Source organism: Penicillium taxi, assembly GCF_028828555.1.
Source record: "Penicillium taxi strain IBT 34144 chromosome Unknown utg000003l_segment0_segment0, whole genome shotgun sequence".
NCBI classification, from domain to species: Eukaryota; Fungi; Ascomycota; class Eurotiomycetes; order Eurotiales; family Aspergillaceae; genus Penicillium; species Penicillium taxi.
Window position 1 is genome coordinate 292623 of NW_026643205.1, and position 24223 is coordinate 316845.

General features: G+C 45.8%; 6 protein-coding genes across 6 annotated transcripts; all 6 read left to right on the forward strand.

The window, feature by feature from the left end:
* Positions 1-511: 511 nt before the first annotated feature.
* On the forward strand, positions 512-694 carry N7495_003603 (uncharacterized protein; the record flags this gene model as incomplete). Its single annotated transcript, XM_057206254.1, has 1 exon — positions 512-694. One exon carries the CDS (start codon positions 512-514, stop codon positions 692-694), a length of 183 nt encoding a protein of 60 aa, XP_057063934.1.
* Positions 695-2636: 1942 nt separating this feature from the next.
* Positions 2637-3412, forward strand: mog1 (Ran GTPase-binding protein MOG1; the record flags this gene model as incomplete). The annotated part of the gene is made up of 2 exons (XM_057206255.1): positions 2637-2713; positions 2809-3412. The coding sequence occupies 2 exons, from the start codon at positions 2637-2639 to the stop codon at positions 3410-3412; spliced, it is 681 nt and encodes a 226-aa protein (XP_057063935.1).
* A 2151-nt stretch (positions 3413-5563) lies between these two features.
* Positions 5564-6517, forward strand: N7495_003605 (uncharacterized protein; the record flags this gene model as incomplete). The annotated part of the gene is made up of 1 exon (XM_057206256.1): positions 5564-6517. One exon carries the CDS (start codon positions 5564-5566, stop codon positions 6515-6517), a length of 954 nt encoding a protein of 317 aa, XP_057063936.1.
* A 7268-nt stretch (positions 6518-13785) lies between these two features.
* Positions 13786-19685, forward strand: N7495_003606 (1,3-beta-glucan synthase; the record flags this gene model as incomplete). The annotated part of the gene is made up of 3 exons (XM_057206257.1): positions 13786-13943; positions 14007-19268; positions 19325-19685. 3 exons carry the CDS (start codon positions 13786-13788, stop codon positions 19683-19685), a joined length of 5781 nt encoding a protein of 1926 aa, XP_057063937.1.
* Positions 19686-20245: 560 nt separating this feature from the next.
* Positions 20246-21894, forward strand: lcbA (serine C-palmitoyltransferase subunit lcbA; the record flags this gene model as incomplete). The annotated part of the gene is made up of 3 exons (XM_057206258.1): positions 20246-20574; positions 20649-21651; positions 21712-21894. 3 exons carry the CDS (start codon positions 20246-20248, stop codon positions 21892-21894), a joined length of 1515 nt encoding a protein of 504 aa, XP_057063938.1.
* A 679-nt stretch (positions 21895-22573) lies between these two features.
* scw4 (putative cell wall glucanase (Scw4)) lies at positions 22574-23835 on the forward strand (the record flags this gene model as incomplete). Its single annotated transcript, XM_057206259.1, has 3 exons — positions 22574-22637; positions 22693-22805; positions 22867-23835. 3 exons carry the CDS (start codon positions 22574-22576, stop codon positions 23833-23835), a joined length of 1146 nt encoding a protein of 381 aa, XP_057063939.1.
* Between the last annotated feature and the right edge of the window lie 388 nt (positions 23836-24223).

Sequence of the window (24223 nt, forward strand, 5' to 3'; positions counted from 1 at the left end):
CTAGATTAGTTGTGGCGTCACACTAATGACGTGACAATGACCTTCTGGACCCTGTTTTTGATGACTCATCACGATCTATCGTTCGTCATTACCGATATGGATTAGCTTCCTCTTAATAGTGCGGTAGTACGTACAAAGTATATCCTACCGCCTTGAAAATCCCGGGGTTTGGCGCGCACTTGATCGCGTCACAAGTTCAACTTTGTTGCAAATCCACATAATTGAGACCCAAGCCCTGTCTGTGATGGCCGTTCTCTCAATCTTTTACTCACGAAGCGCCACCAAGAATCCTTCTTTGGAACATGGTGCAAAATTATTTTTGCTCACAACGCGCGGCCAGAAATCCATGTTTTCGTCGACATGTCCAATTTTTTGATTTTTGACCTTCCATCGAATGTGTTTTCGATCATACTTCGATGGGTTTTTAGTATTATGAGGAAAAAGTCAAGGAGTTACTAATACTACTACTCGACTACGTCGTCCCGGCATTTCTTTTGATAATCTTGCACTAATGCTAGAACGAGACTTCCTCAAACGAGTCCTTTGTGGCTCTGATAACTTGGTCTCGACCACCAAAGCTGAGACTAACATTCTTGACCGAATGCACCGGTTGACTGGAAGTAGCTCGCGCAAACATCTTTCAGTTGACGAGCAATCTCGCAACGATGCATCACTAAAGAGTAGCGTTAAGTGATTAGGTTCAAGCGTATCCGACTATTCTAGTGGATAGTGGATTTATGAGTGTTGTGATGCGCGCATTGAACCTGGGCTGACATGTAGAGGTCGTCAGCCTCAAACGCCAGGTGAGCTGGCTGTTTCAATGTGAAGACAATTAGAAGACTTGAGTGGCTTAACTCCGACTGATCAACCTGGATAATTATGCCGAGTTATTGGTAGATCATGGCCTGTCACACTATTAGATCATCAAATAATTGACCTGGGAATGCTAATTCAGGTGTAGTAACAGCTGATGCCTTAAAAGAGCTCCAATGTTTGTTTTTCTACCTGAGCCATATCACACATAATTTGAAATAAGAATGCCGGCTAACTCATCCGGAATTTCCCAGTCAATTCACTCAGCAATTTTTTCAGCAAGAGCTGAAAGCCGATAGTCACTGAACATGGTTTTGAACACGATACCAATATGGTTACGATTGTCTAATCAACCAAGCTTTCGAGAATCCTTGGCACAGGATTTGATACCCTTGCTCAATCAATCGCCTAACGCCACTATTTGATTGCTCATTGATTGAAAGGTTTTTGAACGAGTTGTTTCCGGCTGAGCGATTCACTTGGCCGATGTAATTTTACGTCGTAGCCGAGGCATAGATACCATTGAATGCATGAATATATCATGCTACTAGAACTGCGACGGACTGCGAAGACCGTTTAAGTCCTCTGATGGCTGGGCCTAGACAGCTATGCAAAATACTTGGTCTATCACGTCGTCTACGACTAAATAACAAGGAATAAGGGAGTAGTATTAATGGTATATAACGTCCGAGATTAGGGTCAATCTGGTGCTTCGCCTATAGAGTTAGATGAGACCTACACTAGTCACTTTAGCTAGCAGCGAAGAATACAACTAATGACGTGCTCTATTGTATTCTCGACCCCGCAACCATAACCGATTTTGGCGTCCTTGTGATGAAACTTCCGATAGTACCTAGTGATGTTATGAAGTTGCTTTATCTAGATCGTAGCGAGCGATAGAGCACTAGCCTCGATATGTCTACTGCGTGGGCCTTGACCTCGTGCTTCGCGTACTAATATTGTACAACTTGGAGAGTTTGTCGACTCGTCCTCCTCGCCAGGTCACCTTGGCGCCTTCCCTCAGTTAAAGACTGGACGGGGTCGCTCACAGTGGGTCTGGATTCGGGGGGTACGGTGCTTCGCCACAGTGGGTGAGATTGTTGGCAAAACGAGGAAGTTCATGTACTCTGTTCTTTTTTTGTCATATTTTCTAGTCTAGTTGGCCTGATTTAATCAGCCATGTGATATACAGGACGTTGATAAAGAATGTCATCTTTTAGATAAAAGAAGTGAGATGATTCCATCTTCCAGCTCAGCTCATATGTTCCGAGGGTCCTGACCTTGAGTGCTATCATTTATACCTCGTGATGACAACAAGCTGAATATCCTTCCTACTTAATCTACGAGGTGACCAACTATTACGAGGCATGGCTGAGATCGATACCTGTGTAGTCAGTGGCCTCAATTATCTATCCAGCGCGAAATTTAGGAACTGGACAGGTGTTCGTAAATTAGAAAAAGTACTAAATATGTACCTGCGCATGCAATATCAACATTGAATCCATATAATTTCAAATCAAAGATGATATAAATCATCAGTTGTAGTAGGACTTAGTATCCCCGCTAAAAAGCGGGATGTCATTGGGTGGAAAACAGAATCCCGCAGTCACTGCCAACGTCTGATATTTTCTTTACTTCAACAGTTCTTGAAATATTCCTATACAGACAGTAAGACAGAGGTCATTCAAGCAGCTCTGAGGAACGAAATTACCAAGCTCTACTACGGGCACATGACAGCGAAATTCTATTGAAGTTTGCAGCCAGCTAACACGAGAACTTCAACTCCACGCTAAAATCTCAACCGCTGCCCTCTCACATCAAATATGGCAGAGTTTAAAAATCAGGAATTCTTTGGCGGATCAATTCGAGGTGTGGTACCCAAAAATTGGATCGATGCCAGGTAGGTCAAGTCCAGCTCCCCATATAAAGCATCTACGATTTCTATCAGACATAAGTTAATACCCTGGTATCAAAACATTCTAATCAATGACATAGCACTCTCCGCGAGATCCCAGACCATCAAGAGCTGTTTCTCTCACCCAGCACACTCTCCAATCTAATTATTGAAATTAATCAGCGCGTCTCGGCAGAAGATGCGCTGAGCACCTTTGCTACCCTCAGCCAGCAGCAACCTACGCTAGCAGCAGAGGACAGTGCAGCCAGCGCAACACCCAATTTCGTGGATAAAGCCGCAGCGCTTTATCATCTAAATGACCTCTGTGATGAAGGCGACTCGATGCAGGTGGTGACTCTGCCACAGCGCGTATCTCCTGGTCGTTTAGCCGCAACGGCACCACCGGGTTCGCAAGTTACTATGTACAAGGGTGTCGTTCTATTCTTGAATGCGCCTCGTCAACGGGGTGGGCAGTTTGCTCCTGTGTCGGCTACCAATCAACCAACAAAACTCACGTGTCACTATTTAATTGTGAGGCTAGAGTCTCAGGAGACGGATCTGTTGGTTTTCTCGAATGTCCCTCATGAGGAGTTTGAAAAGGCTGGGAATGTGGCTGGATTGAATGGCGAGGAAACTGTGGCGGAGGACACTGTCAGTGCGTTGGTTGAGAAGATAGAAATTTGTGATTGGGGTCTTTTCGTTTAGATGTTTACTTGAACTTTGATCAATGGGATTGGAGATGGAGTTGACCATTTGGACTTGGAACTGTCGTGTCCAAGTGGTATGTTCCAGTCAAGATTTAAGTAATTGTGGGTATCCTGATGACTATCTAGAACTATCTTAACAGTATCTACCTACTACCTAAGAGTATCCTGACTCCAGGATCCTCTTTCTCTTCCCTGGTTAATTCTTCTTGATCAACACCGGATCCGTACAGCGTGTTTCTGTATTCATCCCGTAACAGTATCATTTCAAGTAAACATTAACATTGTTGTCTCGAAAAGATCAAGAGTCATCAGTTCTGTTCTATTCATGAGACATTACCTAAAATAAGGATCCTTCTTCTTTCCTTTTTAGTCCCACAACCCCAGTTTGGTTCTGAGGCTTTTAAATTAAATTAAATTGAAAATTATAAAGCTAAAAAAACGCCCAAAAAATAAGCCCAATACCTACTAACCCTGGTATAATATGCCATATCACAGAGAGTCCTATAGGATAGGCTATAACCCATGAGTTCCATCTGGCGACTAGGCAATAAATCTGACCCAATCACTATGCCCTTCGAGATTTAACACGCTCTCGCTGGTGGCCGGATTCCAGATTCTGACTGTCGTATCATCGGACGCTGATGCAAGTCGGCTTCCATCTAGTTACCAGGCAATAGAGTTGACCCAACTGCTATGCCCTTTAAGTGTTAACACGCTCTCGCCGGTGGCCGGAATCCAGATTCTGACTGTCTCATCATAGGACGCTGATGCGAGCTGGGTTCCATCTGGCGACCAGGCAATATATCTGATCGAACTACTATGCCCTTCGAGGGTTAACATGTGAAGGGCTAAAGCTAATCTTAGATTCAGAACTGTGTATAAAATCCTTGAGGGAAATAAGAGAGTCGGTGTGGGTTCGAGATTGAAGGGACTTCGAATCACGTGGTGAGCTTAAAAGGGAAGAATGAGTACCATGATCTATCAGGCTTTATATCTCCTTCTCTTTGTTTGCCAGTCTGTCCGCTGTCATAATTAGTGCATTCCAGCTCACCTTAACACCGGACGTGTGTGGGTTCGAGATTGAAGGGACTTCGAATCACGTGGTGAGCTTAAAAGGGAAGAATGAGTACCATGATCTATCAGGCTTTATATCTCCTTCTCTTTGTTTGCCAGTCTGTCCGCTGTCATAATTAGTGCATTCCAGCTCACCTTAACACCGGACGTGTGTGGGGTGCGAGGTCACATGGCTAACACCTCAGCTCAACCACCAATCACCAACAAACTATCCCGCATCTGGTAATAAATTCCGTGAAAAAACATACAAATTTGTAGAGACATTTCAGTTTAGGCTGCTGTGTAAGGCTCCTGTTGCTGTTGTCAACCTTGTAAGCTTAAAAGAGCCACAAATCTATTATCTTCTCAACAACTCCCTTTCACTTTCAATACTTTCTTCTTTTAAATAAATTTTCAATAATGGCGGAGAGTACCGTCAAGGAAAAGATCGAAAATCCTCTTTTAGATGTAAAGGTTACTGTCGCTCGCTTGGCGATATTCGAATATCTTAACTGAGAATAGTAGACGTTGTGAGCTCCAACAAACCGCTACTCAACACCGTAGAAAATCCACCGGGTGTAGTGGATTCCTACTAGTTGAATATTGTAGTTGTTGTGAAGTCTGCTTTTTCATTGATGAAAGAACTAGCTACTTATAGTACATGGGCGCCCCTCTGCCCTGGACGAATGTCAACATTCGTCCGAGACAGAAGAGACGGTGAAGACGGGACATTACTGTCGCGAATGCGCATCGCTCAAGGGTGTCGTTTGCGATGAATGCATATCGTTCAAGGATGCCGTGATATACTAATCCAGTTCCGGAGTCGCTGTCTCGGCAGAAGCTATTTCGGCTGAAATACTTTCCGTCTGTTGATGGCCTTGTTTCTCGGCTGTCGCAACAGTTACCTCTAAAAAGACGGCATCCTGACAGGCCACACCTGGTAAGTACTATAAAGCTATCGGGAAATTTTAAACTATAACATTTAAATAACAAAGATACCACAGCTGATGAGAAGAAGACCGAAACTGATAGAGACGAGAAAATCAATTGTATCGCTCAAGGCTCGATCTGTAAAGCTCACAATATTTACCAAACAATGCCTGACAATGCCGGCAACACATCTTGGGTTACTGAAGATACAGAGTCTACGCAATACGCATTAATCATCAAAAACGAGAAACGCTATGATAATCACAAAAGCCTCAAGATTCACTCTGTCGTTGTTCAAAGTGAAACGCTGAAGACATTCCTAGGCAAAGTGCTAGAAGGATACCCTACTATCACAACTACATTGCAACGTCTTGAATTCACTGCGCCATTCAAACCGCTGGTTCATCGGTGGGATGATCTCGTGAAGATCCGCGAAGAAGAGGAGGATGCAGTTACCAAGGAATATATAGATCTCTTCTATACGATCTTTGAGGTGGAGCTCCGGGATATTCTATCCCGCAAGAACGATATGACTTCTAACGGAGTTATTACTCATGAGCTATTGTGGACCATTTTTGAGCCTAGTGGCTTAGTTATCAGCACATCTTATGGCCGCACGAGCGGTTTCCTCTTTAAAGACACGAGCGTTGATTATCGAACAAAAGCTTGGGTCATCGAGGCTAAGCGTATTGCATACGACGGTACAACATTCGGATTTGAAGATCAATCGTTCATAGTTCCCTTCTTCAATGGGACCAAGCTTATCACATCACTAGCTGTCTCACCATTGAGATACCACGCCGATAAAGATACTATCCAGGCCAGTTTGCTAGCTAACGGCAAGATCTGGGAAGAGCATCAAGGCTTTCACCATAAGCAATACGAAGGTGTTGCCTATGGCTTTCTAGACCACGGAATAGATGACGATCTTATCGAGTATGATCTTATCGAGTACCACGTCAAAAGCCGAGTCATCATCGATACAGAGGCTTTCAAAACCTTCCACGACATCAAGATAATATATATTGATAATACAAATATCGATGATATTCTAACAGATGAGCAGCGAATCGTTTCTTCAGGGTTACTCTACGGTTATTTCCTAGAAGATAAGAAGTAATTACAATTCTACCTCGATTTCACGTCAGATATTGAGTGGAATACTCAAGCCTTTAATTCTCTGGTTCTGCCAAAAGGCCAAGAGAATTAAAGTAACTTATTTTAGCCTTTATCCAGGACCAGTCTAAGCAGGTGGATGACTTTAACAATTTGGTCCAGGGTAAAGGCCTGATAATACAGTTAAGTGATCCTCCTGAAGAAGGAAAAACGCTTATAGCAGAGCGTGTCGCTGAAGTGATGAGAGTGCCTCTTTACTCTATCAGTGCTGTTGATTTAGGCATATCAAAATCTCAAGTGAAGAAAAAGCTTAGGGATATTGTTGCGACAGCCGAGAAACAAGGTCATCAACAGACGGAAAGTATTTCGGCCGAAAAAGCTTCTGCCAAGACAGTGACTCTGGAACTGGATTAGTATATCACGGCATCCTTGAACAATATGCATTCATCGCAAACGACACCCTTGAGCGATGTGCATTCGCGACAGTAATGTCCCGTCTTCACCGTCTCTTCTGTCTCGGACGAATGTTGACATTCGTCCAGGGCAGAGGGGCACCCATATACTATAAGTAGCTAGTTCTTTCATCAATAAAAAAGCAGACTTCACAACAACCACAATATTCAGTACTGTAGAGACCACTACACTTGGTGGTTTGTCTATGGTGTTGAGTAGTGGTTTGTTGAAGCTCACCAACTCCTTTCTACTGCAGTAAACTCCAATTCCCTTTTACTGCAGTAAGAACTCGAGCACCGTTCTCAGTTATCGGCGACTAGCTAGCTACGCTCGCTAAGCGAGCGACAATTACTGTCGCGAATGCACATCGCTCAAGGGTGTCGTTTGCGATGAATGCATATCGTTCAAGGATACCGTGATATACTAATCTAGTTCCAGAGTCACTGTCTTGGCAGAAGCTTTTTCGGCCGAAATACTTTCCGTCTGTTGATGGCCTTGTTTCTCGGCTGTCGCAACAGTAATATCCCGTCTTCACCGTCTCTTCTGTCTCGGACGAATGTTGACATTCGTCCAGGGCAGAGGGGCATCCATACACTATAAGTAGCTAGTTCTTTCATCAATGAAAAAGCAGACTTCACAACAATCGCAATATTCAGTATCGTAGCATCCACTACACCCAGTGGATTTTCTACGGTGTTGAGTAGCGGTTCGTTGGAGCTCACTGTTCTCAGTGACGAGCGACTAGCTAGCTACGCTCGCTAAGCGAGCGACAATTGCATCTATAAACAGCTGCTAAAAGCGGGCATCTCTTTTTACACGGACCAACCTATGTATTGATATCAGCGGGAGCATCAAGTAGCATTTACACTATCTCGGTTCTTCCTTCGTATATAGCGTCCTAGAGAGCATTGCTATACTTTCCACCCTAGGTATTTGTAGATTTACAGAGATCTCGATGCACTATTACTACTACGTTGATACGTGGAGTAAGTGTGCGGTAGGATGTGTGTTTATTCTAAGTTCCCACGATGGACACCTTTATTTTGCGCTGCTAGGTATTGTAGTAAAGAAACTGTGAAAATGGTACTTCAAACTGAAGGAGTGGATGCTGATACAAGAACCAGCGATGGATAGACACCATTATGTGTCGCCGCTGGTAAATGCCGGGAGTGATGAAAATGCTACTTGAAACCAAAGAAGTGGATGTAAATAACAGGGATTATTTGAGAAAGACGTCTTTATCTCTCGCCTATAGCGATGGTGACATTGGTATACGATTAAAGTCACTACTTGCGAGATATGGGGGGTTGGTAGTGATTAGTGGCTGAGCTGAGGTAGATGTCAGCCACTAATTATGACAGCGGATATTTAGACCGGGAAACAAAGAGAAGCAGGGGCTCAAAAGCTGATGTTAACTAAGCCCCAAAAACAACTCTATCAAATATTTTCTGTATCCACCTTAGACAAAATTGCCTATGAATACCAAATATCTAATTCTTTTTTATGTAGTATACGTGGTTATTAAGCTACAGGCTTTCAAGTTGGCAAGTTTTGTCTGCAATTGATATAGGTGTTACGCCCTATAAATCCGTAGACCTAAACTGTAAATACGGCGTACCTTACTGATGAGGTAAACTCGCCACCCGAAGTCTGTAAAGTAATCGATCAAAAGTCCTTAGGATCAAGAGCGCTGAAGAGGTCAATGCCGGAGCAATCCCCTATTCATATGGTTTTTGCGATCTTTAAGCGTAGAGTATCGATTAATGGCAACAAGTAATAACTTAGAGATTTATTGGTTCTATCTGGAAATCTGTATCTTTCAGTATGTCCGAGATATTCTACTGTATCGCATATGCTTTCCTGTGATGAAGAACTGCAGTTGCAAAAGTGGTAAGAAGTATTGTAACTATCTTGTCCCCAAGCTACTATTATATGGCCTGCGCTAAAACGGGCGACGCTTACCTATTTAGGTAATTTAGTATCATTCACAGGGTTACTGTGTTGCTGCCCAGGTAGGAAAGTTGTTAGTGAGTTCAAGAAAGTCAAGCAAAGGAGTAAGGAAAATTGAAATTAAAAGAAGAAAAAAAAAATAGAAACAGGCCCGAGCCGCGGATCGAACGCGGGACCTCGCGCAGGAGTGCTTAGGAGTTGCTGCCCTAAGCGCGAATCATACCACTAGACCACCCGGGCTGTTCGATGGAGGACTACCCAAATTTTGTATATATGAACCTGGTTTATTTGTTGTGTAACATTTTGATCTTTGATTTTTGCTTACCACATCATCCCAAGTCCACTTAGAAACTATCGGTACACCGGTGGGTATAGCAAGGTTGGTGAGAGGCTAACGCCCACTTCCAACACCTATTACAGGTTGCGCTTTACGTCCCTATAATATCTTTGTGTTCTCTTGAAGTGGTTGTAAAATCTGGTTTTTCATTCATGGTGAGGACTAGCTATTTATCCTACAAGTTGCTCTTTTGTCTGAGACGAATGTGTTCCATCGTCTAAGACAGAACAGTCGGTAAAGATGGGACATCACAGTTATATGTATACTATTCAAGGTTATGGTTTGCGATGCACTCTGAACAGGGATTCGTGATGTGTCGTTTGTCCGATATCCCAACAGAAACTGTTATTCATGTTGTAAATAGATAGTATACCTAGATACAAGGTAATTTTAAACAAGATCTACCTAATTATGTTATAATGTTAAACTGAAGTGTCCACATTAAGAAGGAGAATATTTTTAAAAAAAAAAAACAATTGAAATGGGGTTAAGTCATGGCTACCTAAGTATATATAGTGGCTGGCAATGGTGATTATTACGTAGTAGTGTAATTTAATAGGTACAGTTCCACACCACAACCTTGGAACAACCAACCTGGGAAGGTTTAGATATAAACCTCGGGCACTCCAACGATATGGATCTTTCATGCTTCAAGGCTCCTACCAAGGCTATATTACATTTAAGTAGTTAAGATCTGTTGGTTCGGGATTGTGTTCCAGCGGTATTTGTACTAAAACAAGAAGAAGGCCAGAACCATGGTTCGCACATTAGATACTAATCAGGATGGGCAACTTAAACCTTGGGATCTTGGATCTCTACCAAAGTAGTACTGTCCTATTTAGGCTATTTATAATACTGTAGAGTATTTAAAGAAAAAAAAAACGAACTTATGGACCGGTAACTGAACACGGAGATCGATACTTTAGGGCTGCTACTGACAGTACAGATGGATAGTTCTAACCTCGGAGGTTAACCACTCGTTAGGCCGAGAGAACGTAGTTACACAGGTGATGTCCATAAATTTGTTGGAAGGTTTGAAACAAGCCCAGGACTTCGGGAATATCCTCCACCGAAAAAGTTTCAGATAAATACTCCGTCGTTAAAGCTTATTACAACGGCATAGTCAGCAGTGACTATAATGCTATCCATGATTTCAACTTGATACCTTTAGACTTCAACCTCAGATGCTTAAATATGAGATACACCTACATCAATCCAGTGCCCAAAACATGCTCATTTGTCCTTTCTAGAAAAAACCTGCAGCACTGCCGTGTGTTGGTGACCTGTTTGAAAAGGAATAATAATTAATTGATATAACTACATAATTGCATTTGCCACCTCATTGATGCAGCTCAGTGCAGACGGAGTATATTTGGCCAAGCCCCATGCAGCTCACTTAAACGCAAATGCCCACCTGGTGCCCGGGTGCTTGGAATGGAAATTCTAACATGGTGATCATATTGAAAAGGCTCCGATTCTCCGATCCTCCGAAGCATCTGAGGTCCTAGTCTAGAGCGTGGGGGCTGGTAACCGGAGGATCTACCATTCCTTGCCAAACTCCTCGGAGATCAGCATTCCAAGGTCAAGGACGAGATGCTGAGATTTACTACAGTAGGTCACTACGTTCACCGGAACCTGTGGAGTCCATGCTGATTCGTTCATTTTAAGGGTCTCAGTTGAAGTGGGATGGAGGGTTTGAGTGGGTAGTTTATCATCATCTTATCGTGGTAGGTGAGACAACGATCTTCAAATCTGTCTTAATGGAGTTAAACTGTATATGGATAAAGGTATTGAATGGTAGTATATAATTAGTCTAATATTTGAGTCTTATAATTGTCTCGCTCCATCACACGCACGTTGACATGCTTTGGTCAATGAAGTTAAATGCGACCGGTCCTTGATTACCAACCAACCCCTGAGAGCTGATTATCAAGCCAGCTTCCTCTGACTAGTTAACAAAGATGACAGGGTCGTGGAGTCATCAGAGAAAGCAGTGGCAATTTCATGGACAGGGCTGTGCTTGGTTGGGTTCAGGGGATTAGGGGGTTCCCGAGCCTGCCGGGCCCGCCAGTGACAGGCCCATCAAGGAAAAGAAGCGCCACCAGGGGGCGACAGCAACTACCAGGTGTGAAATTGTAAGACTGGTTTTAAGCCACAGTCAAGTCAAAGGTGGATGGGATTGGTTGAACTGTGGAAAAGGGGGACCGGTAGTGGGTCAACTTACACAATAAACTTGCGACACTAGGGCTGCTGATTATCAGATGATTACGGAAGACAAGGAGCATGGAAATATTTATTATCATAGTACTTGATTCGGCTGAGATACTGAGATAGCATTGAATTGATATGCAAAAGCACATGGGTGCATGCATACTGGAATATCAACTACTGCTGAGTACTTCCAAGGTTCAGGGGGATTTGGTGGAGTGAAGTGGTGGACCCGTGCACTCAGTTGCTCCTTATCGTTCCTGTACAGTCCTGCGGTCTGTAGTGTGCTGGCATGCAAGTTGGACTTGAACCAGATAAATATATGCTTGAAAGGCGATCGCAAGTGCCGGAAGTCCATAATATCGATGTTCCCGAGGTCCTGAAGATATATTTCGAGATCTGGGGTGTGATGCCGTTAAGATATGAAGGATACCTAAATATTGATTTAGATATCAACACAATACAGAAAGGAAATATATAAATACTATAGTCAACGAATAGTCTGTGATATATCGTACTCGTACCGCTGGCTCTAGTGATGAAGCATTAATGATCCACTTGGAGTTGATCCACAGTGGACGAGAGAGGGCTAGAACCGATAGTGGGGATAAATCTGCGACACTTAATTACAGTACTTGATACCATGAGCCAATACTAGTGTATCATGTATCTTGACTTGTCAAGATTCTAGGTCATATTCGATTATGTATGTAGTTCATACATAAGACATAGGTATAGATATGCAGGCTAATCAATTTGGGAGAATAGCAAATGAAATTCAAGAATGGACTAACAATATGTAGGCCTCAACTAAATAAAAAGCAAAGACAGGATACACACAGTACCTATAGATTTGATAAGACAAGATAGAAAACAAGATAGACTGTGATAGGTACAAAACAGAAATGGGGGCAAATCAACCATCAGCCACGAACCAGTTAGGGCTTATAATAGGACTACGCTGTACTTAGAATGGAATAGTGCAACGGCAAGAAAAGTCAAACAGCACATAAAGTGTACGCGTACGTAACTATCTGTGGCAAAAAGGAATTGGGTGAATTCCAAGGTTTCTAGCGTTAAATCCCTAGATCCGATCAAGGATTACTCCGTAAGTAAATTAGAAGGACGATCGAGTTTCAGTTTTCAGAGGATGTAAATCTCAAAGTGTAAATTAATATAAGCGGGTTTACTTAGTAGTAAGAGCCGTGGATCATATAGAAGCGGTCCTTTGTAATAGACTACCCTTGTTACGTCTCAAACTTGACTTACTTATTGAACTCTACTGCTCTACTATCTTATTAATAATATAAATGATAATAATAATAATACTCCGTAATAATAATAATAATATTTTATTCCATAGAAACGAGGAATGAGAGTCACGCTATCCCTGCATGCCTGGTAATAATAACAAGGAACCTGTGTATGTACCTGGTATTTACACGTCGTTCGTTACCATAATTACATACTGAGAGGTCTGAGTGGAGCAACTTCTCAGGGGCCGTGGCAATGTCCTTGGAATTCGGTGGATTTTCTACATCTTCATTGGATATGATCTTTGATAGAGGATCCTCTGATTGGATCATGAGTTTGAGTGGATTGTTAGTATCAAGCTATTGTGCACTGAAGATAATCTTGACTTTATGGCTGTTGGTATTATCATTACATACAGTACTGTTAACCTGGCCTGCATTGTCTGTTTCCCCTGAGCGTGTCGTGTTTGTAGTGGGTACTTGTAAAATATGTGGTCCAACCACATTAATGCAGGTACCATGTACAGGGGCGGGTTACCTCCCGAAAGTAGACGAACCGAAAGTACGTGTACTTCCTTCTCCATTACGGTGACGGTAAATTAGCTACGATTCCCCCGATCCCAAAATAACCCTTACTCGTTATTTTACTTTTCCCCCCCTTCCTCTCGTTCTTTCCTCCTACACCTTCGTTTCTTTGTGGTAGTTTGCTTTTTTTTTTTTGCTCTTTCTAATGGTAGGTATCTTCTTACTTTTTGGAAAGAATCAGAAAAAAAATACGACAGGTCTACCCCTGTTCGCTTCCGTTCGCTCTTTTTGCATCTGGCCCAGTTTCCCCGAGTTTGACACTTGAGGACTTTGCTTCCTGCTTGACATTCTCTTGTTCTTTGCAACAACCCAGTCTCGATATTCTACGACATTGCCTGTGTCAATGATTTAATAATAAGCCGAGTTACACATCAAGAAACAGTAATTCAGTGAATTGGATTGCGACTGAGGTATGAATTTCAAGGCGGGACACCCGGAAACCCTCGCTGATCTTTCACAGAGCTACAACTGCAACTCTCTTTCGCCATGTCCGGATACGCAGGTGGTGCCCATTACGATGACGGCTACGGCCACGCGGCCCAAGGCGACGCCTACTACCAGGACGAACACCATGCGCAGGGTGAACATGCACAGGGTTATTATGACAATAACCAGGAATACGGCGATGGATACTATGACCGAGGGTAAGGAGCTCCTGTGACCCACCGAAGTGATTGTGAATCGACAAAACTGACGGTAATTAACAGAAGCTACGGACACGAAGCTGGCCAGGCCTACGCCGAGGGTGGCTACTACGAAGGTGGTGGTCATCAGGATGAATACTACGGCGATCAATACTACGATCAAGCAGGCGGTCCGGCTCGCCATGGAGGCTCTGAGGAGGATTCCGAGACTTTCAGCGACTTCACCATGAGATCTGAGACCGCCCGTGCGGCCGATATGGATTACTACGGTGGACGCGCTGACGATCGATACAACAGTTATGCCGACAGCCAAGGAGGGTACGGTGGTTACCGTCCCCCTTCTTCCCAGGTCTCGTACGGTGGTAACCGATCATCGGGTGCATCGACCCCTGTCTACGGAATGGAGTACGGAAACGCGTTGCCGGCAGGCCAGCGCTCGCGGGAGCCTTACCCGGCTTGGACCTCAGATGCCCAGATTCCTTTGTCTAAAGAGGAGGTTGAGGACATCTTTTTGGACTTGGTCAACAAGTTCGGTTTCCAGCGTGACAGCATGCGTAACATGTACGACCACATGATGACTCTCCTCGACTCTCGCGCCTCTCGTATGACTCCCAACCAGGCTCTTTTGTCATTGCACGCAGACTACATTGGTGGACACAATGCCAACTACCGGAGATGGTACTTCTCCGCTCACCTCGATCTCGATGACGCCGTGGGTTTCGCCAACATGAAACTTGGCAAGGCGGATCGCAAAACTCGTAAGGCTCGCAAGGCCGCCAGGAAAGCCGCAGCACAGAACCCGGAAGATGAGGACGGAGTCTTGGAAGCGCTCGAAGGTGACAACAGTCTTGAGGCAGCTGAGTACCGGTGGAAGACACGCATGAACCGTATGTCTCAGCATGACCGTGCTCGCCAGATTGCCCTCTATCTGCTCGTCTGGGGAGAGGCTAACCAGGTGCGATTCTTGCCTGAGTGTATTTGCTTTATCTTCAAGTGCGCCGACGACTACTATACCTCCCCCGAGTGTCAAGCCCGCGTGGAGCCAGCTGAGGAGTTTACCTACCTTAACGAGATCATCACTCCTCTCTACCAGTACTGCCGTGACCAGGGTTATGAGATCTTTGAAGGCAAGTACGTCCGTCGTGAACGCGATCACAACCAGATCATCGGTTACGATGATATGAACCAGCTTTTCTGGTACCCCGAGGGTATTGAGCGCATTGGTTTTGAGGACAAGACTCGCCTTGTCGATCTTCCGCCGGCTGAGAGATGGCCCAAGCTCAAGGAAGTGCTTTGGGACAAGGCCTTTTTCAAGACCTACAAGGAAACTCGCTCCTGGTTTCACATGGTTACCAACTTCAACCGTATCTGGGTTATTCACCTGTGCGCCTTCTGGTTCTTCACTGCCTACAACTCCCCTACTCTCTACGTTGGCGGCTATCAGCAACAATGGGACAACAAGCCCCCTGCCTATAAGTACTTGGGTGCTGTTGGTTTCGGTGGTGTCCTGGCCGCCTTCATTCAGATTTTTGCTACGATTTGTGAGTGGTGCTACGTGCCTCGCCGCTGGGCTGGTGCTCAGCACTTGCTTAAGCGCTTTTTCTTCCTTCTCGGTGTCTTCATCATCAATCTTGTGCCCGGTGTCATCATCTTTGGTTTCGTCGACAAGTTTGGAACGGCTGCTGACGCTGTTGGCCTTGCCCTTGGTATTGTCTCGTTCATCCTTGCTCTGATCACTGCAATCTTCTTCGCAGTGCAGCCCCTTGGTGCCCTCTTTGGTAGCTACTTGCGGAAGAACGGTCGCCAGTATGTCGCGAGTCAGACATTCACTGCCAGCTTCCCTCGCCTGCAGGGTAATGACATGTGGATGTCCTACGGTCTTTGGGTTTGCGTCTTCGGTGCCAAGCTTGCTGAGTCGTACTTCTTTTTGACTCTATCTCTGAAGGATCCTATCCGTATCCTCTCCCCAATGACGATTTACGAATGCACTGGTGTGTTGTATATTGGCAACGTCCTGTGCCACAAGCAGCCGCAAGTCTTACTTGGTCTCATGTTCTTCATGGACTTGACCCTGTTTTTCCTTGATAGTTATCTGTGGTATATTATTTGCAACACCATCTTCTCCGTTGCCCGCTCATTCTACCTGGGTGTTTCGATCTGGTCTCCCTGGAGAAACATCTTCTCCCGCCTACCCAAGCGTATTTACTCCAAGGTCCTGGCCACCACTGACATGGAGATAAAGTATAAGCCCAAGGTCCTAATCTCGCAGGTGTGGAATGCCATCATCATTTCTATGTATAGAGAACATCTTTTGGCTATCGACCATGTCCAGAAGCTTTTGTACCACCAGGTCCCGTCTGAGCAAGAAGGCAAGCGTACTCTTCGTGCTCCTACTTTCTTCGTTTCTCAGGAGGATCAGTCCTTCAAAACTGAGTTTTTCCCTGCTGGAAGTGAAGCTGAGCGCCGTATCTCTTTCTTCGCCCAGTCTTTGTCGACTCCCATGCCTGAGCCTCTGCCCGTTGACAACATGCCTACCTTCAGTGTGTTGATTCCCCACTACGGTGAGAAGATCCTTCTCTCGCTGAGGGAAATTATTCGTGAAGATGAGCCGTACTCCCGTGTCACTTTGTTGGAATATTTGAAACAGTTGCACCCCCACGAGTGGGACTGCTTCGTCAAGGACACCAAGATTCTCGCCGATGAGACCTCGCAATTCAACGGCGACAATGAGAAGGGTGAGAAGGATGCTGCGAAGAGTAAGATCGATGATTTGCCCTTCTACTGCATTGGTTTCAAGTCTGCTGCCCCTGAATACACCCTTCGAACTCGTATCTGGGCTTCGCTTCGTTCCCAGACTCTGTACAGAACTGTTTCTGGTTTCATGAACTATAGCCGTGCCATCAAGCTGCTGTACCGTGTTGAGAATCCCGAGGTTGTCCAGATGTTTGGCGGTAACTCCGAAAAGTTGGAACGTGAGTTGGAGCGTATGGCTCGTCGCAAGTTCCGTATCTGTGTCTCCATGCAACGTTATGCAAAGTTTAACAAGGACGAGCGTGAGAACACCGAGTTCCTCCTGCGTGCCTACCCTGACCTCCAGATTGCCTATCTCGATGAAGAGCCCCCAGAGAATGAGGGCGATGAGCCCCGCCTGTACTCTGCTTTGATCGATGGACACTGCGAACTCCTCGAAAACAACATGCGCAAACCCAAGTTCCGCATTCAACTGTCTGGTAACCCTATTCTTGGTGACGGAAAGTCCGACAACCAGAACCACTCCATCATTTTTTACCGTGGTGAATACATTCAGTTGATCGATGCCAATCAGGACAATTATCTGGAAGAGTGTCTCAAGATTCGGAGCGTTCTCGCCGAATTCGAGGAGCTCACCACTGACAACGTCTCTCCCTACACTCCTGGTATCCCCTCCCCTGAAACTGCCCCTGTCGCCATTCTTGGTGCTCGTGAATACATTTTCTCCGAGAACATTGGTGTCCTTGGTGACGTGGCTGCCTCTAAGGAACAGACATTCGGTACCCTCTTCGCTCGTACTCTTTCTCAGGTCGGTGGTAAGCTGCATTACGGTCACCCTGATTTCCTGAATGCTACTTTTATGTGTACTCGTGGTGGTGTCTCCAAGGCTCAAAAGGGTCTGCACCTGAACGAGGATATTTATGCCGGTATGAATGCGCTGCTTCGTGGAGGACGTATCAAGCACTGCGAGTACTTCCAGTGTGGTAAGGGTCGTGACTTGGGTTTCGGCTCCATTCTCAACTTCACAACCAAGATTGGTACTGGTATGGGTGAACAGATGCTGTCTCGCGAGTACTACTACTTGGGAACTCAGCTGCCTCTCGATCGTTTCCTGTCTTTCTACTATGCCCATCCTGGTTTCCATCTCAACAACATGTTTATCATGCTTTCCGTGCAAATGTTCATGCTTGTGTTGATCAATCTTGGTGCTCTCAAGCACGAGACCATCATGTGTCGTTACGACTCGAACTTGCCCATCACCGACCCCCTGCTTCCCACTTACTGCGCCAACCTCCATCCTATTGTCAATTGGGTCAATCGTTGCGTCATATCCATTTTCATTGTGTTCTTCATCTCTCTTGTTCCCCTCGCTGTTCAGGAATTGACTGAGCGCGGTGTTTGGCGCATGGCTACCCGTTTGGCTAAGCATTTCGGCTCTTTCTCATTCATGTTCGAGGTGTTTGTGTGTCAGATTTACGCTCAGGCTGTGCATCAGAACTTGTCCTTTGGTGGTGCTCGTTACATCGGTACAGGCCGTGGATTTGCAACTGCCCGTATTCCATTCGGTGTTCTTTACTCCCGATTCGCTGGACCCTCTATCTACGCCGGCGCTCGTCTCCTGCTGATGCTGCTGTTTGCATCTTCTACAGTTTGGACCGCTGCACTGATTTGGTTTTGGGTATCTCTCCTCGCTTTGATCATTTCGCCCTTCCTCTTCAATCCTCATCAGTTTGCCTGGAACGATTTCTTCATTGACTATCGTGACTACCTTCGCTGGCTTTCTCGCGGAAACTCCCGGTCTCACGCTTCCTCATGGATTGGGTTCTGTCGCTTGTCTCGTACCAGAATCACCGGCTACAAGAAGAAGCTCCTCGGTGTTCCTTCTGAGAAGGGATCTGGAGACATTCCCCGTGCGCGCATCACCAACATCTTCTTCAGTGAAATCGTTGCCCCCCTGGTTGTCGTTGGCGCCACATTTGTCCCTTACTTGTATATCAACTCCCGAACCATGTTTAGTGACAATGTCAAATATGCACCAAACGTCATTGTTCGCATTGCAATTGTTGCATTTGCCCCTGTCGCTGTCAATGCCGGCGTTGCAGGCATGTTCTTCGGTATGGCTTGCTGCATGGGTCCCCTCTTCGGCCTGTGCTGCAAGAAGTTCGGCGCCGTTCTAGCTGCCATTGCCCATGCCATTGCCGTCATTATCCTGATCGTCATGTACCTGGTCTTGTTTGTATTGGAATCGTTCAGCTGGCCCAGAACTGTTTCCGGTCTCATTGCAATGATGGCTATCCAGCGTTTCGTTTACAAGTTGATCATCGCCCTCTGCCTGACCCGTGAATTTAAGAATGACGAGACCAACATCGCTTGGTGGACTGGAAAGTGGTACGGCATGGGCTGGCACTCTCTGTCCCAGCCTGGACGTGAATTCCTGTGCAAGATCACCGAGCTTGGCTACTTTGCCGCTGACTTCATCCTCGGTCACTTTATCCTGTTCTTCATGCTCCCCTTCCTGGCTGTTCCGTATGCGGACAAGTTCCACTCCGTAATTCTCTTCTGGCTGCGTCCAAGGTATGTCAAATCCCAATCACCCATTCAAAATGCCTTCTCTAACAGCTCGTTCCTAGTCGCCAAATTCGCCCTCCTATTTACTCCCTCAAGCAGTCGAAGCTTCGCAAGAGACGGGTGGTTCGTTTCGCTATCTTATACTTCTCAATGCTTCTTCTATACATTGTGCTGATTGCCGCGCCCCTGATTATTCACAATGTCGGCATTGATGTGAGCATGAGAAAAACGCTTTGGAAATCCGTTGGCGTCAGTCCTGGAAATGAGAACAACCAGCTCATGGCCCTTTTACAGCCTTTGGACCATGGCCTCAACGACACCCGGTCCTACCACACTGGTAGCCATCTTCCCCATGGTTACCCGTCTCCCAGCGCAGCAGTATCTCCCACAGCTGGTGACAATAACTTCCACCGTATGCTTTAAAGTCTTCGTCCTCATCAACTTGTATGAAAATGGGTTGTACAGAGTTTCATTTCAGTCTCATTCCTTTCCTCACTTCCTGTTTCCCTGCATTCTTCCTAAATAACCGGCGCACATGTTTTGATATTAATGGCTCCTTGTGGGAATGATTGGTAACCTTGATTGGTTCTGTCATCACCCGAGGCAGTGTACCTTCGTTTTTCCCGCTATCATAGGTTGTTCCTCTTTTCTAAACAATTAACGAAATACAATCTGCATTACTTAACATAGCAATGAAACGACAACGTACTTTTCCCATCCATTTTTCGATTGCGCGTAGTGATTATTAGCATCTAGTAACTTTCAGTCTTCGCCAAGCTGCTCACAAAGCGGGCCGATTATGCAGATGACTATGCACATGTCAGGGGAACATCACGTGACTGATCGTCAGCCACTTACCCGTCTGACTTGCCTCATCTCCTTATCTCGACCCCATTCACTTTCCTCGACCCTTCAAATCTACTGCCATTGGACCACACTTGGCTCCTTGTTTGCGCCCCGAGCGCTATTAATAAATCACCATCATGGATCTCCAGGAGACACAGCGTCTTCTGACCGAATACCTACATGAACTGTCGAACCTTTTCCACCGTGTTCCCGGCTCAGCGATCTTCCTTCGTTACGTTAAATCAAGCTATCAAGATGATCCAATTCGATCTGCGGTCGAGCTGTTCCTGTTCCTCTTCGTTGTCCGCTACCTGCTCGCCCCTAAGTACTCCACCAAGCCTGGTGTGGTGCCCTTGACCGAAGATGAAATCGACGACCTGGTGGATGAGTGGACGCCCGAGCCGTTGGTCGGTAGCACAACTGCCTTGGAGGAGATGGAAGTTGATAAGCGCACCGTAATTGTCGGGTGAGTTTAGAGCCTTCTTGACTTACTGGCATTGGTATTTGTAGGAAATGTATTGATCGATCCCTAATTCACAGCCCTGTCGGTCCCAAATCCAAGCTTACGAACGGTCGTACTGTCACCAATCTCAGCTCCTACAATTTCTACAACTTTAACACAAACGAATCACTCAAGGATCAGGCTATTCAGACCCTTCGCAACTACGGTGTTGGGCCATGTGGCCCGCGTGGTTTCTACGGTACCCAGGATGTTCACTTGAAGACTGAGGCTGATATCGCATCCCACCTGGGCACAGCAGCCTGTATCATGTACTCGCAGGCGTTTTCGACCATCTCCAGTGTTATTCCAGCTTTCTCAAAGCGCGGTGACATTATCGTTGCCGACAAAGGTGTCAGTTTTGCTATTCGAAAGGGTATCCAGATTTCTCGCAGCAGGACGCTGTGGTATGAGCATAACGACATGGAGGATCTGGAGCGTGTACTTGCCAAGATTACCAAGGAACAAGCCCGGAAGCCGCTGACTCGCCGATTCATCATCACCGAGGGAATTTCTGAAACATTCGGTGATATGACAGACTTGCCCAAGATCATCGAGCTGAGACTCAAGTACAAGTTCCGTCTAATTCTGGATGAGACATGGTCTTTTGGTGTTTTGGGTCGTACCGGTCGCGGTATCACCGAGCACCAGAACGTGGATGCTGCTGAAGTTGACATGATCATTGGCTCACTGGCTGGTCCTCTAGTAGGTGGTGGTGGCTTCTGTGCAGGATCTGAAGAGATTGTGCACCATCAGCGTATCTCGGCGTCTGCGTATACTTTCTCTGCTGCCCTCCCAGCTCTCCTTTCGACTACCGCTAGTGCGACTATCAACATTCTCCAGAATAGCCCCGATATCATTTCTCAGCTTCGAGACCTCACCAAGGCTATGCGCGCTCAGCTTGATCCTCGCAGCGATTATGTCTACTGCCCTAGCGCTGTTGAGAATCCTATTCTTATCCTAGTATTGAAGCCTGAGTTTGTGGCTTCTAAGAAGCTCACTTATACTGACCAGCAATTCTTGTTGCAGGATGTTGTTGATGAGGTATGAAGTGACCTTTTCTACAGAAACAGAACCACAATGCTAACCCCTGGATCTTTTTAGTGCCTTGCCAATGGAGTCCTTATTTCCCGCCTCAAGACGCTCCAGGACAACTTCGAGCCTAAGCAAGTCCTCCCTGCCGGACTAAAAGTGTGTGTGACCACCGGTCTCACTAAGAAAGAAATTGAAAAGGCCGGTACAATCATCCGACATGCCATCACCAAGGTTATGGGCAAGAAAAAGTAAATATCTTCTTGCAATATGTTGGTCACAATATAGGCTTTAGCCATACAACGATCGCTCATGCCCGCATGACCTCTGGCACATAAAACGGTTTCACTTTACATTACCAACGCCCTAATGCCCTACACTATCGTCTATTGCTACCCGACTTGTTGATATGCATCTCATCGTTACTTTGTACAACTCTCTTCTTTTCTTCAGCGGCGTATTCATTCTAGAATGTTTAATATTATTACTTTCGCTTCTACACGGACTTCTAAATTTTAAATTGAGACATTCAATGCGGTGCATTCTGCTTCCCCAAGCGCCATTTAACGCCCCTATATAGGTAATTTCCTTTGTGCCCAAGCTGGAATGGCTCACATTCCTCAAACCTGCGACCATGGCACTGGGCGCATTCCTCATCTTCATCTCCGCAAAGAGTTCCCCCCCCCCCCCCCCCCCCTTCGGAAGTGTTTGACTCTCGAATCGATCCTCAACTGCGAACAGACCCTTGATACAAGGGGGGCCTAGAATCCCATTCCAGACGTTACAACACTGAATAGCTATGCCTGGATGGCCCCTTCCCATGATCTGCTGAATGTTGAATAAAACCCTCTTGATCTGCACTGGGACTTGCTTTGTCTGTTTTCCCATATGGCTATCGACTAACCCAGCAGATTCCTCCCAGCATCAACGTGCGATGAGAAATTTAACCCAGGCACTGCTTGCACTGTCTGTTGCCTGTGCTCATGCAGCGTCCCAAGGTGCGTCATATTGATAGGTTGACATTGATCAATGTCATTGCTAATGACTTCGTAGACCCAGGCTCTGGAAACCTGCAACGCCCTCAGGTAGTTGTTTGGGTCGATGAAGATGGAAATCCATTCCGTACAGAGACCCTCTCTGTCTTTACTACGACAATTCGACAAATGGTTAGTAGACAAGCCCCTTGTATAAGACATCGATCCTTGGATGTCATGTTGATTCATTTAGCCTACAACCTTCCCATCCCAATCAACACCCACAAAAATCGCCAGCCAGACTCTATTCACACAAACAAGACCACAACCGACAGAGAGTGATACACATCTAGCAGGCACCAGACCCGAAAAGCACCCACTGCCAAATTATAACCCTCCACATCATGAACCGACTCGACCCAACTCCGACAACCGTCCGTACGGCATATCCTACTCCCCCTACAATGCAGACAGAAGCTGCAAAACCCAAGAAGAGGTAAACCAAGACGTCGCAAAACTCGCCGAATACTCCTTCATCCGTATCTATGGCACAGACTGCGACCAAGCAAAAACTCTAGCAACAGCAGCGCGCCTCCACACCATGCAAGTATTTGGCGGAATATACGACCTCACGGATTTCCCAAACAGTCTCAAAGCCTTCGATGAAGCCGCAACACTGCCAAATGGCAAGAAAGACTGGGCCGTCTTTCACACCATAGCCATCGGCAACGAACTAGTCAACAGCAACATGTACTCTCCAGCCGAAGTAACCGCAGCCCTAAGTGAAGCAAGAGGTTATCTTCGCAGCTACGGATACAATGGACCCGTAGTAACAGTGGACACATTCTCCGTCCTCCTAAAACACCCGGACCTATGCCACGCCTCAGACTACTGTGCCGCAAACTGCCACGCTTTCTTCGACAACACGCAACAGCCGCATAATGCAGGCCCTTACGCGCTGGAACAGGCACACGCTGTTTCAGCCGCAGCTGGTGGGAAAAGGACCGTGATTACGGAATCGGGCTGGCCTCATGCTGGGTTGACGAATGGTGCTGCGGTTCCGTCGAGGGATAATCAGCAGGTTGCTGTTGAGAGTTTGAAGAGTAGCTTTGCGCATCGCGGGGATGATCTTGTGCTTTTTACGGCTTTTGATGATTTGTGGAAACCGGATAATCAGTTTACATTTGATGCCGAACGGTTTTGGGGTATTAATGAGAGGTAATCCTATGTCTGATATTGCTGGCTTTACTCGTTACTTTTGGATCACCGACCTTGGTATCAAGGTCTCTTTTCTTTTCTTTTCTTTTCTTTTTTTTTTTTTTTTTTTGTTGCGTTTTGGTGTATATAGTTTACTTCTTTTTAGATACATGTCAACAAAGTTAAGCAATCTCGAGGCCTTATTTGTACCCAAGTAGGCATCGACCGAACTTCCAATCTAACAAGGTTAGAGCCCCCAAAGTTATCCATTCCCGTCCTCGGAATGTCTACACATGCGCATGAAATAATTCAAATCTTAAATACTTCCATCCGTCTTGCTTCCATGGATATATACATAGTACTTAGTTTCAACATTGGAAATAAATCCTGTCACCTTGAGATAGGAGAGAGAC